At 43.3% G+C, this 14,354-nt stretch overlaps 1 protein-coding gene across 1 annotated transcript in view; it reads right to left on the bottom strand.

Annotated features, from left to right (window-relative positions):
* The window catches only part of adamts8 (ADAM metallopeptidase with thrombospondin type 1 motif 8), a 31,298-nt gene extending 17,423 nt beyond the window's left edge, over positions 1–13,875 (bottom strand). The window contains exon 1 of the mRNA XM_062961424.1: positions 12,520–13,875. Coding sequence (XP_062817494.1) covers positions 12,520–13,191 — 672 coding nt within the window. The 5' untranslated portion in view covers positions 13,192–13,875. The remainder of the gene's footprint in view (positions 1–12,519) is intronic.
* Between the last annotated feature and the right edge of the window lie 479 nt (positions 13,876–14,354).

Below are 14,354 nucleotides of genomic sequence, written 5' to 3'. Positions count from 1 at the left end.
TAGACACTCTGTTCTCTAATTCCAAAATGCATACTAGCATAATACCTTTATTATGTTATAAAACAGAGTTCTCCAGAATTCAAGATCAGGATAGATCAGTGGTTCTCAACCTGTGGTCCCCAGATGTTTTGGCCTTCAACTCCCAGAGATCCTAACAGCTGGTAAACTGGCTGGGATTTCTGGGAGTTGTAGGCCAAAACACCTGGGGACCCACAGGTTGAGAACCACTGGGATAGAGTGGTTATATAAGCATACTAGCTGTGCCCGGCCATGTGTTGCTGTGGCTTATGGAAATCCTTTGTTGGCCAGGTGGAATAGCAGTGAATAGCCTTGCAGTCTCAAAGCCTGGCCGTTTTCTGGAGTAGCTGGAGCTGTTTGTTGTATGAACGTAAAGGCATGGATGAGGAGTTGTGCTGCCAAGTTTAGTGTTTCTGGGGTGTGTAGTTTTGTTGTTTTGTCCTAGGCTGAAATTTCATTACCCTTTTATATATATAGATATTTGGGCTGAGGGGAAATCCACCAGGGCTGGCGTAATATCAAAGCCGTTGATCCTTCATTTAGTGACTTTAGCATACGTTTTAAAATGTGCACTTTTTTTGTGTCAGGAGCAACTAGAGTTGCTTCTGGAGTGAGAGAATTGGCCATCTGCAAGGACGTTGCCCAGGGGACGCCCAAATGTTTTGATGTTTTTACCATCCTTGTGGGAGGCTTCTCTCATGTCCCCGTATGGAGCTGGAGCTAATAGAAGAAGCTCATCCACGCTCTCCCCAGGTGGGATTCGAACCTGGCAGCCTTCAGGTCAGCAACCCAACCTTCAAGTCACGAGGCTTTTATCCCCTAGGCTACCAGAGGCACTGAAAGCCTATATGAAGGCATTTGTCTGCTCTTAGCCATGGAATTTTTTTACCCTGCAATTGGACATAACCACAGAAATGGGAGAAAAAACAAACACCAGAAGGGTTGTTGTGTGTTTTCCGGGCATGAAAACCTTTGACAGCACAAAACACCAGAAGCTGTTTGATTTTACCTCCCCAGAATATACCAACCTAGAAGCATCTGACTGACCATTGATGGAAACAGGATGCCAGACCAGATGGACCTTTAGTGGCATCCAGCATGGACATTCATTCATTCTAGTAGCCTGTTCCAAGAAACACAGGAAGGCCTTTTACTACAGGGAGTATTATGACAACCGTTGCCTTCCGCAGCCTACATGGGAGATAAACACCAGTGACATATTTGTGAATGGGACCTATTTCCATGCAGGCCTTTTGCGTACGCACTCAAGTGTTCACCCTACAGCACCTCATGTTTGGGTAAATGAGACAGAGGGGAGATGACTTCATATGCCAGGCACTCCAGCTATTTCGAAGCCTGATGCTAACATCTTATCAGCGAGTCGGAATTCTGATTCCTTTTGGCATTGGCCCATAGGACTGTGTTCACAAGACAAAAATGTAGTTGTTACACAACGATGAAGCAACTGAGAAACAGCAAAGGGTCACTTTGTTCCTCGCTTTGCTTTGTAATGTTCTTTGCTTTGCAAAATCACAAATCCCTGTTTAATTAAGTTATATAGGCGAGAATTAAGGACAGGCGAAAGAGACCAGTTCTCTTTCCCTGCTTGCTCCTGCTATTTACCGTATATACTCGAATATTTAGGATAAAGGTGGGAGTCATTTAGCCTTGCAGATGTTGGGAAGATCACATGTCCCAGCAGCTCCAACCAGCATAGCAAATTGTGAGAAATATGAAGTCTGCAGTTCTAAAACATCTGTAGAACCACGTGATTCCCACCACTATTCTAGGAAAGAGGCAAAGGTTTGAACCATGATCAGCTGCATACTAAGCATCTTCTCTACCACTGAGATAGGATTCTTCCCTCAATCGCTTCCACTCCCCAATAGCTTTCCTGATTGCATTCCAACACTAACACCATTTAAGGAAGATGACTAGAGATGCTGGGAGAAGCACTTCCTCATGGCCACCCAAAGAGTGTTTCAACAGCGTTTTCCTGACCTGAACTTCAGGTCAGAGTTTAATACAAAAGATCATCATTTCAGACCTCTTACAATGGGTTTGTTGTTATGGCAATAATTGTGGAATTCGTACAGTGATTCAGTTCCACCTGAACAAAAAGCAATCATGTACAGATGTGGCACGAAATAATGACTCACTGAACTGTACTCATATCCTTGGCATTCACTTGGCTCACTCTCCAAAATGGAGTGGAAACAATCCCTCTGGCACTCGGGTGTAGTGAGCCTAGCACTTGCTGATGAGTATTCTCTAAAATATTTTAAGCAGATGAGACCATTATTATTTATTATTCAGTGATAGTGTACACATTTTGCATACATAAATAAAATGCATACCCCTCAACCCCCATTCCTTTTCATAAATATGCCAGAATACCCCTTGACATAGATTTTTACAGAGCTGGTGGTAGCCAAGTTAGATTCTAATGACTTGGTCCAATGAAACACATCTTCTAATAGGATTGGCAGTTCTTGCTTCACTAAGTGACTAACTGCATAAATCAGTCCAGCCTGACTTGCCGCAAACCACAACCAGCCAAAATCCAAGACCACAAGATTAGAGCTGGACTGTTAATACCCTTAGATTGATTTATGTTGCTCTGTAAAAATCTATGTCAAGGGAATATTTATGAACAGGAGAGGGGTTTGGGAGGGTATATTAACTAAGTGGTCATATCTGCCCTGGAAAAGAACAATCATTTTTGCACTCAACAACAGCAATGACAATATGAATGAATTTGAAAGGTTACATTTTATTCATTACACATCCCAACACAACTCTGTTTTTCAGCCTGTTCCTGGAGTTATGTGAGGTGCAAATTCAGAAAATTGCTTTGGATAGACTGCATCAGCTCTTGTTTTTTAGATATGGTTGTCCTGATTTTCTATGGAGGAGTTGCAAGACAATGGTGATGGTAGATGGCATATGTTAGGTATCTCAAAAACTAAAACTGATAAGGGAAAACTGGTGCCATTTTTGGAATCAGCAGGTCAAATAGACCCAGAAACAGGACTAACATCTGAGGCATTGAAATGTGTGTTGACCAGTGTTATTGGTACATTTGCAACCTTAATAGTATAAACTGTTGTAAGCACATGCCTGAAAAGCATCAGACTGGAAGAAGAGCAAATGTATATATCTGTTGGTGTCTCTTTGGAAGCAGAAATGCAAGCAAACCTCCATCATGTCTGTGGGAAGGCCAAACCGCAACTGACCACACAGGACTGAACTTAGAAGCTGCCCTGGCACCATCGATGCGCTGTTAATAAGATCCAGCTTTTCCAGAATGACTTGCCTTGGGGGAGAGAGGGCAGAGAAGTGAGTAGCTTGTTGCACTGTTTACCAGGCTATCTCCCCAAGTTCTGCTGCTTTCTGCAAGGGTCTTGGCTCCCACCTCAAATATCGCACCTCCTTCGTCAGTTTGAAGTGTATGCCAGGAATTTCCTTACATGTAGCCAAGAGGAGACCCAGCCAAGTGGGCATGAGGCAGCTGGAGAGGCCGAGGAGCCGTGCTCTTTGGCACACCGCTTCTCCATCCTGCCAGGATCGCAACCGTCTTGCATTTTGCCTTTTAAAGCAAATGCCTTTCTCTTGCTTCCAACATTCTTTCTGATCCCTGTCTATTTCTTGAACATTGCAGACATGCACTTAGCTCCTTGTTTTCTCCTCCTCCTCGTCTCTGCCTCTCCAAATGTCATTGGATTGGAACTCAGTGAAGCCCTAGCCGGCAGAGCCAATGCTGAGGCATATTCGGAGTTATAACCAGTCAAATGCGGAGATCCACCAAATTCCCTCCCTTGGGTTCTAATGTTCAATTGTACTTGAATACATTCAAACTTAAATGACACAAGAGCACTAATTTCACCATATATAATGGAGCCTCCGGTGGCCTAGGGGATAAAAGCCTTGTGACTTGAAGGTTGGGTTGCTGACCTGAAGGCTGCCAGGTTCGAATCCCACCCGGGGAAAGCATGGATGAGCTCCCTCTATCAGCTCCAGCTCCATGCGGGGACATGAGAGAAGCCTCCCACAAGGATGGTAAAACATCAAAAAACATCTGGGCATCCCCTGGGCAACGTCCTTGCAGACGGCCAATTCTCTCACTCCAGAAGCAACTCTGGTTGCTCCTGACATGAAAAAAACCCATATATAATAGAGGAGCAGTTTAGTGGTTTGGGCGTTGGACCAGGACCTTGGATCACTCCGCCATAAAACCCACTTGGATATGTCACTCTTTCTCAGGAAGGCAATGGCAAGCCCCTGTTGAATAAATATTGCCAGGAAAACTCTATGATAGGTTCGCCTTGGGATGAACGCATTGAAGGAACAACAACAAAATGATGTTTGGTTGAGCAAATTAACTTGAAAATCTCCCGAATGTCCCCCCAACAGTGTTTTCCTTCTATACAACGTTAAGCTTGGCTATGAAGACTGAAACTATCTTATTACAAAAGGAATAAAAGTATAAAATGGAAAAACAAACAACCAAATAAAAGACCCCTCCCCACGACATCTAAAGAAGGCAAGGAAACCCAGGAAAATCTATTTTGGTGGTTCTCAACCTGTGGGTCCCCAGGTGTTTTGTCCTACAAATCTCAGAAATTCCAGCCAGTTTACCAGCTGTTAGGATTTCTGAGAGTTGACGGCCAAAACATCTTGGGACCCACAGGTTGAGAACCACTGATCTATTCCAAGTATATATTTGCAATAATTCCTCAGAACTGGCCATTCAATGGACTTTCCCACTACAACTTTAAACTGCACCTGCCCATCATGCTCCCTGACCCAAATCTGGCCTCTTAACATGCTTGCCTTCTGCATAGCTTTTGCAACATCCTGATGAATCACCCACAGAAGCTGTTCCCAGTAATCCACTTGTGAATTTTGTTTTGAGTCTTCTGACTAACTGGTTAGGAATCCCTTGGCTAGATGCTATGTCCTACTACAAGCAGAATGCGAACGGACCCATAATTCACAAGATGGATTTCATTGTATTGCAAGTGTGACATAAGGAAAGATTCTGTACAAAAGAACATGCCTATGTAGTCGATGCAGTCAGCCCTCCATACCCATAGAACCTGCACCCATGGATTCCATCATTCAGGCTTTAAAATAATTTATCGTTTTACTGTGCCATTGTATGGAATGGGACTTGAGCACTCACAGGTTTCCGTATCCACGGGGGATATGGGACCAAATCCTAGAGGATACGAAGGGCTCTCTGTCCCCTTAGCAATGTCAGAAAGTGTTATCTTAATCCTGAACCAAGAAGAAGAGTAAAGTCATGTGACTGGACTGATGTTGAACACACCTGAGCAGAAGACAAAGAAAATGGGTTATCTATCCTTTGCAAGGAGTCCCTGGTGGCACAGTGTGTTAAAGCGCTGAGCTGCTGAACTTGGGACCAAAAGGTCCCAGGTTCAAATCCCGGGAGCGGAATGAACACCCACTGTTAGCCCCAGCTCCTGCCAACCTAGCAGTTTGAAAACATGCAAATATGAGTAGTTCAATAGGTACCTCTCTGGTGGGAACATAACAGCGCTCCATACAGTCATGCCAGCCACATGATCTTGGAGGTGTCTATGGACAATGCCGGCTCTTTGGCTTAGAAATGGAGATGAGCACCAACCCCCAGAGTCGGTCACGACTGGACTTAACATCAGGGGAAACTTTTACCTTTACCTATCCTTTGCAAAGTTATAGTGCAGCATCAGTTAAGTGCCTTCCAACCTTTCAAAGGTGAAAACAGGGACACATGTGCCCAAGCAACAATCAAAGTGCAATCAACATGGCAAAAGCTATTAGTGAGGAAGAACATCCAAACTAGGAGAGATTGCAGAAGTTTGCTTTTGCCTGTCAACAGGAAAGGAGAGGAGTGTGCCCTCTCTTTTCTGCCCCTCCGCAGTTGAGTTAAATGAGTTGCTCAGTTTGAATTCAACTTGTAACAATTTAAGTAAGCTGATGACAAAGAGGGAAAGTGGAAGAAGGAGAGAGAAGCTGGGACATTCAAAATGTTGGATGAAAGTTGCCAAGTGGGGACAAGTTTAAGAGGTGAGGTTCTGCCTTTTATTAGAGGTGAAGAGAGGGATCAGTTATTCTTTGGTGCGGAATTGGAAACACGCTGTAGTTCTTGGGATAGTGCTTCAGCTGGACTTTGAGAATGATAAGAATGAGAAGCGATGGAATGGTCTTGGGGTCTACCTGTGTCATACTTTGTGTCATACTTGAGTCATACTTTGCCCATCCCTCCCTTATTCCATTGGAACGTTGTAGACATGGACCATCTTTTCCAATAGATAGTAAACTGCCTCTGGTGATAGGTACAGTAGAGTCTCACTTATCCAAGCCTTGCTTATCCAAGCCTCTGGATTATCCAAGCCATTTTTGTAGTCAATGTTTTCAATATATCATGATATTTTGGTGCTAAATTCATATATACAGTACAGTAGAGTCTCACTTATCCAACATAAACGGGCCGGCAGAATGTTGGATAAGCGAATATGTTGGATAATAAGGAGAGATTAAAGAAAAGCCTATTAAACATCAAATTAGGTTATGATTTTACAAATTAAGCACCAAAACATCATGTTATACAACAAATTTCACAGAAAAAGTAGTTCATTACACAGTAATGCTATGTAGTAATTACTGTATTTATGAATTTAGCACCAAAAAATCACAATATATTGAAAACATTGACTAAAAAAATGCGTTGGATAATCCAGAACGTTGGATAAGTGAGACTCTACTGTAATTACAACATAACATTACTGCGTATTGAACTGCTTTTTCTGTCAAATTTGTTTTAAAACATGTTGTTTTGGTGCTTAATTTGTAAAATCATAACCTAATTTGATGTTTAATAGGCTTTTCCTTAATCCCTCCTTATTATCCAAGATATTCGCTTATCCAAGCTTCTGCTGGCCCGTTTAGCTTGGATAAGTGAGACTCTACTGTACTAGGTATGGGTGACAGTCATGAGGTCCTCCTGACATTGTTGGACTGCACACATACCAGTCCTTGCCAGTATAACCAATAGTAATGGATGCTGGAAGATGCAATCCACCAACACCTGGCAGTCCACATGGTTTTGCCTTTTCAGGAATGGAGAGCTTCAGCACAGATGTTGCAAGCAGTGCGGTTACACAGAAACGATTTCCGTGGGCAATCTGAAAGCATTAGAACCTGGCAAGATATCAGGAAATGATATCACAACAGACAGCATTTCTGCTTGGCGCTTACTCACAACGCCTCCTTAGCCCTTGTCTTCAAAATAACAAAGTTCACTTGTGTGGCGCGTTTTTCATACCGGAGTGCTTCATAATCGGGAGTTGCTTTGCCAGCAGCCGCTCCAGAGGCAGACTGTGGCAGATGTTAAACATTACATGGAAAGTAGGGGAGGAAGTGGAGAAGAATCTGGTGCCCTTGGTGAGTGTGTGTGTGTGTGTTGAGTGTGTAAGAAGCTGAACCATGGCTGGAGATAAAAAGATATAAAGGAAGCCTGTAACACCCTTGAGACTAATGGTTGCAAAGACATTTCTAGCATAAGCTCTATGGCCTCTAATGATGAAATGGGCTGGAATTCCCCAAAGTTAATACTAGAGTTTTTTTCATCACTGGATTTTATCACACCAGCCTACTATTCTGCTATAGTCTTATTAGCATTGATAGGTAACACTGGTCAAGACACATTTTGGTGCCTCAAATGTTACACCTGCTTCTGGATATATTTGAGTTGCTCATTCCATAAATGGCACCAATTTTCTCCTATCAGTTGTAGTTTTTGAGATACAGAACATATGCCATATACCATTCTTCATCCGCTTTCCCATAGAAAATCATGATAACCATATCTAAGAAATTAGAGTGGATACAGTCTATCCAATCCTATTTACTGAATCAGAACGGCAAAGAAGCCCAGAAACAAGCCTAAAAACTGACACCAAGAATTTTTCATGTGTATTGGCTGTGTAATGAATACATACTACGTTAGGCACCTTCAGTATTACATGATTCATCAATTTGTGGGCTTGCAATCATACTTCTGCACATTGTTATAACCTCGCCTTTTACTGCGGTTCTGTTATTTTTCCAATTGTGCAATTTCAATATTTTAAAAAATCCTGGCATCGATTTAGCAATGGCACACTGTTCCTCTGAGTGTTCCTTCGGAGCTGTTTCGTGGGCTGTCTGGGATTCAATTCATCTCAGGAAATAACTCACAAACACTGTTCCTCTTGACATTTTAATGTTTAGGAAATAAAAAACAGAGCTATAAGGACTGTACACAAACCTGAGTAAACATGGCCTTTTCTGACTTTTCTCTTCCGTGCCCACCTGATACATTAGACTAAACCATTGCAAACATATTTTCCCTCCTAATGCAGCACTGCTAGCTCAGCTATAGGAAGGAAGGGTAGATGTCGATATTTATAAAATGGTTAGTGGGTCATCCAAAGGCCAGGTCTGGCTCAGCCATCAATCTGACGCCATGATCTTACATCAGTCACATTCTCTCAACCACACAAGAGGCTCCAACCAGAGAAGAACTGTTGAATCGGCAACAGAATAACTTCAACATCTAGGTAAATCTCACTGAACCAAAGGATTCCGCGTCGTCAATCAATTTGCATTTTTGCTTTCATAATATCATAATGTAATATCATAATTCATAAACCAGAGTAAAAAATAACACTGAGATATGAAATGGGTGGAATGTAGGAAAGTCAAAAGTTGATTCAATGCTGGAAAGGGAAATGCATGGGAATCCAATCTAGGCCAGCCAGAGCTCCATTAGAAAGCAAGGTCATTGTATAAATCAAATAAATGGATTAATTATAGCTAATTTGTCATAGGGATAATACTTTTTTAAAAGCATAGACCTTTTGAATGTAGCATTTCTCTATCTTTTTTTTTGAGAAATGCATTACGCTTCTCGGCCACTGTACACATTTATGATTCATGTTCTGCTCTGCTTAGACATTCCACTATTATAGGCAAGGTTCCCAGATCCACATGATGTCTGGATATAAGAGGGCTGTAAAGGTTTGACATTCTAGCAGGGAACCTATAAAATAAGCCAGAGTTCAGCCTAATGATTTACCTGTCTGGACTATTATTTATTCACAGTGCCACCCAATATCCCTGACATTTTACAAAGAAGCAACTAGATTTTCAGAAAGTCGAGTGAGAAGGGAGAAAAAGAAGAGCCAAGGGTCTCTGGGCAAATGAAGAAAATATGTGTGCTTACACTTCAGTTTGAAGATAAGGATTAAAGGATTAAGCCAGATGTTTGAAGTAGATCAATTTCACAGCAAGAAGCTGGATGAAATTGATTGAGCTTGAGCAAGTATAATGTAGAATCTTCTGCCTGCACCTGCTTCCTTCCATCCACCCCAAATTGAAATCATTTGAAAAGGCGGATTGGTAGTTGTTGTATATTTAGCAATTCATCTTAATATCATCCTTGCTAAGAAAATCTCGGAGGTTCTTTGGACTGATTTAGAAAATACACAGAGTTTATTTGATGTGGAACAATAGTTGGAGCTCCCGGTGGCACAATGGGTTAAACCCTTGTGCTGGCAGGACTGCTGACCAACAGGTTGGCAGTTTGAATCCGGGGAGTGCAGATGAGCTCCATCTGTCAGCTCCAGCTCCCCATATGGGAACATGAGAGAAGCCTCCCACAGGATGGTAAAACATCAAACATCTGGGCGTTCCCTGGGCAACATCCTTGTAGATGGCCAATTCTCTCACACCAGAAGCGACTTGCAGTTTCTCAAGTCGCTCCTGACATTAAAAAGAAAAAGAGGAGTAATAGTGAGATAAAAGGCATGTGTGGATGCATGTATGTTTGTATGGGACACAAAGTGCAAATTTCAAAAGCTTTTCTGCTCTCTCTAGCTTTAGGCTCAAGTTTTTATTTGTTCAGCCATCTATCTGCATTTGGTTCCATTTGAACAGAATATATCGTGGAGATCTTCCATGAGTCTAAATGGAACAGATGACTATGTTTAGCCTTTCTGCAGTTCCATTAACTATATGCTTGAAGAGAAGTTTCTTCACCATAAATCTAATTTGTCCCAATGCCCTTTTGCCATTAATTCCCCAGACAAAATAATTCCAATCCTCAAGCATTCTTAACTGGATGTGAACACAAAGCTACAAAACATTCATTCACTAGCAAAGGCCACTGGTATGAACTATGCATATCTGTTTTCATTCCCCTTTTAATGCAATATTCTTAATACAATTGCTGTTTAATTTCTCCACTGTGAAGGTGGTAGCACAGTAGAAAAGTATTTTTGCCTTGTAGATAGACTCTTCTTCGACATTTTAACCCCTTGAGGTGATATATTTGAATTAGATTTCAACACTGCCTGATATGAAATTCCTTGTGTCAATGGTCTGAAATAAATGGAACTTCTGCTCTAAATGGTTGTCTTCTTCCATTGGGAAAAAAAGACAGCACGAGAGAAGGAGATGTTTCCTCCCCCCCCCCCCCCCACCCCACATCTCAAAATATGCTCTTTGGAACCAGAAAAATTAGGCTTATTGACAAAACAATGCTCCAACTTTACCACACGTCAGGCAGATGTCCTATATGATACATCATTTGGTAAACAAAAAGGTAATACAGTTCGCCCTTTGCATCCTGCAGCCACAGATTCTGTATCCGTAGATTCAACTATCCATGACCTGGGGGCAGGGTGGGTGGATTGTATCATTTTGTGCAAGGGAAACCATTTAACTACACCATTGCATATAATGAGACTATATATCCATCGATTTTGATATCCCCAAGGTATGTGTGCTTGTCCTAGAACTAAACCCCAGTGGAATTAGCCAGCTTTCAATGTCTACAAGGCACTTTACTGGGCACACCAGAGAGGAAGCTACACTAAAATGTCTATACAGGTTGGTTAAAATGCAGATATCTGCCCCAACCCTGGGTCTGTTTTCCAATTCCAAAAACTACAGTTTTACAGACATGGTGGAATTACTCGTTACTGCTGCCAAAAATGGCATCTGGGTGTCAAACTCTCCATGTAGAATCATTGGATGACTTCACCTGACCGCATGGTTTCTCCAATATCTATTGGGCAATGCTTAGTGATATGAAGCTGCAGGTGGGGATGGGAAAAATCAATAATGCAATGACATCACAGTGTGTGAGAATGTGTCATACAGCACATTGGAGAGGGACCCCAATACAAGATGAGTCTCTGGAAGCAGCTCCACATCTGTTACTGCACACTACCGCTCTATGCTAAGAAACAGGGAAGCAAATGACACCACAGTGAGGTCCCTATTGTCCCACAGCTACCTTTCTGGGATGGGGAAAGTGTAGTTTACAAGTTTTCGTACGACTGCAAACTCCATCAGACCTCCCATATTAAGAAGCAACAGAAGCTACAGTTCTACCTTCTCCTGTCCTACATAATTTCTATTCTGGCCTTTTTCCTCTTCTTTCCTCTTTTTGAATCTGCACTCAATCCCCCTGGGGGGATAGGGTGGAATATAAATAAAGATTATTATTATTATTATTATTATTATTATTATTATTATTATTATTATTATTATTATTTCATTTTCTCTTACTTATGCATTAGACAGGAGCAAGCAGTCTAGCAAGAATCTACACTGTTGAAGCAATGACGTTTGAGGTCGCCTTTACTGCCATGGCTCAATGATATGAAATCATGGGAGTTGTTGTTTTATGAGGTCTCAGGATCCCACAGTTTAAGCCATGGCAGTTGAAGTAGTGGCAAACTGAATTCATTCTACAGTATGGATGCGCTCCTTGTGTCCTTAAGATAGCCAGTGACTGACAAATTATAGTCCAAAGCATCCTGAGGTCACCAGGATACCTGCCCTGGCCTTATGGTGCTCAAAGGACTTCCTAGGGATTGCCCCAGTTATTGTTCAAACAAGCTTTAGAAGTTCATCAGAATGATTATTAGCCCCATACAATAGGAGTCCCAGGTTCAAATTTTGGAAGCGGAATGAGCGCCCGCTATTAGCCCCAGCTCCTGCCAACCTAGCAGTTCGAAAACATGTCAATGTGAGTAGATCAATAGTTACCGCTCCGGTGGGAAAGTAACGGTGCTCCTTGCACATGACCTTGGAGATGTCTATGGACAACACGAACTCTTTGGCTTAGAAATGGAGATGAGCACCAACCCCCAGAGTCGGATATGATTGGACTTAACGTCAGGGGAAACCTTTACAATAGGAGGGAGGCTCCAGATTCAAACTCATAGTCTGTCTGAGGCCGTGTAGTGAGTTAAGGCTGGCAGGGCTGGAACGGAGGACTTTCCTGGCTCAGGAGTTTATACATGGCATGCTACTGGGTAATGGGAGAGTTACTACAACAAGAAGTTCCCATGCCAAGGACTTTCCCAGACAACTTGCACGTGCCAGCCCATCTGTGCCAGCTTCCAGCTTTGTGAAAGGAGAGGGAGCAAAAGAGCACCTTACCGTCAGGTCTTCCCCGTAGAAGCGGAGCATTGATGTGTCTGCCACCAGCAGAGTCTCCACATAGCGAGCTTGAGAAGTGAACCGCTTGGCTCTGCTGTTGCTGCTGCTAGGTTCAGCCTGAGCGGCTTCTTCTGGGATGTCCTCAGGGACCTCTTTTGCCCAGCCCTGCTTCTGGAGCTGGTGGACCTGCAGCAGGAGCTCTCCACTTCCTTGGCCTTGAGGTTGGATGACATACTTCTCTCCGTCCACTAAGAAGGAGCCATGGATGCCTTGGCACAAGCTGACGGCCACCAAGGAGTCTGGCTGCGAGTTGACAGTCCCTGAGTAGAAGCATCTTCTCTGCAGCCTTGCATCCTCCTCTTCTTCTTCTTCGGGCAGAAACTCAGCAGTGGGCTCCTTCCTTCCGATATGCTGGATCTTCAGTCCGGGTGCCAAGAAGCTGGCATCGGGCTCCAAGTGCAGCACAAATTCCCTCCCGAAGGCAGCCAGGGAGAAGCACACCTGCCCTTCCCTGCTGCCCATCCAGACTGGCACCACCTCCTGGGAGTCTCCGGTGGGGATGGACAGGGCCAGGGCATGGGGCAGGAGCATCCAGAAGAGCACCCAAGGAGAGCCAGGAGCAGGTGCCAGCCTGCCAGTGAAAGAGGGAGGCCTTGGAGGGAAAGCAGGCATAGAGGCAGAGGAAAACTTGGGTTGCTGGAGAAGCAAATCTGGAAACCACAGAATCAGAGGGCAGTGGGGAAATCAAAAGTGATAGGAAAGAGAAATTGATAGAGAGAAGCAGAGAGAGAAATGGGGAAGACTGGGTGAGTTAGAAGATGCAAGTTGCCCAAGTGTGGGAGGGAAAAGTGGGCAAAGTCCTCTTTCTGCTCCCCAAAGTGGTGGGTTTTGATACCCGGCCTGCCAAGCTCCTTTCCAAGCAAGATGCTGCACAGTGTCAAGCAAAAATAGCAGCAGGAGGAAGAGGAAGGCGAGTCGTCCCCTTGGAAAAGGGTGTCTGCAGGAGGCTTGGAGAGCTTGCGATGGATAGCTCCTTCCTTCCTCCCTTCCTTCCTTCTCCAGCCTTGGAAGCACCAAAGCAGGCTACCGAACCCTCGGTATTTATACTTTCTTCCCCCTGCTTTGACATAAGAGGGTTATTTTTGATCTCACGATCCCACATTCCCCTCCCCTGGGACCTAGAAGAGGAGGAGAATCAAAAAGCGGGTGTGTGTATCTGTATGTATGGCAAGGGGGGAGTTTGGGATGCAATCTGAGCTGGGAAGACCCGCCTCTCTTGCTTCAGTCTCAGCCTTCCATTCTCTTGGAGTTAACCCTGTCAAGGCCTGAAGTTGGAATATAATAATGAGTTATTTTCAGTTTTTATCTCCCTTTTCTTTCCACGAAAAGATGCCTCCTGCTCCTGTTTCCTTGTTCTGTCATATATTTTGTTTCCAAGGGAAAAAACCTTGCTATTTATTATGATCGCAGTTTGGAAATTGGGAAAGGGCACAACCGAGTAGGTAAAGGCATGATTTATAGAGGTTTGCATGGAAATAAAATAGTGGCTTCGGTTGTTCCACATTCAAAGAAGGGATATATGCTCTGGAGTACGTCATTTCTTTTTTCAAAAAGGAAAATCTTACTTCGTATTACTTAGTACACACTGTTCTTCCTCCCCTCCTTGCCAGGATATGTTCATCGCAGGAATAAAAAGGAAAAGAACTCCCCTCTGCAAGAATGGGGAGGAAAAGGACTTTGTGTTTGTTTTTGATAACAACATCCCAAAATATGACCTTTTTTGTTCTTGATCTCGCCGATCTGGTCCTGTATTTACAGTAGAGTCTCACTTATCC

Source organism: Anolis carolinensis, unplaced genomic scaffold (genome assembly GCF_035594765.1).
Source record: "Anolis carolinensis isolate JA03-04 unplaced genomic scaffold, rAnoCar3.1.pri scaffold_8, whole genome shotgun sequence".
Taxonomy (NCBI): Eukaryota; Metazoa; Chordata; class Lepidosauria; order Squamata; family Dactyloidae; genus Anolis; species Anolis carolinensis.
The sequence above is the reverse complement of the archived record's forward strand: the minus strand, read 5'-3'. Positions and strand labels throughout refer to the sequence as shown.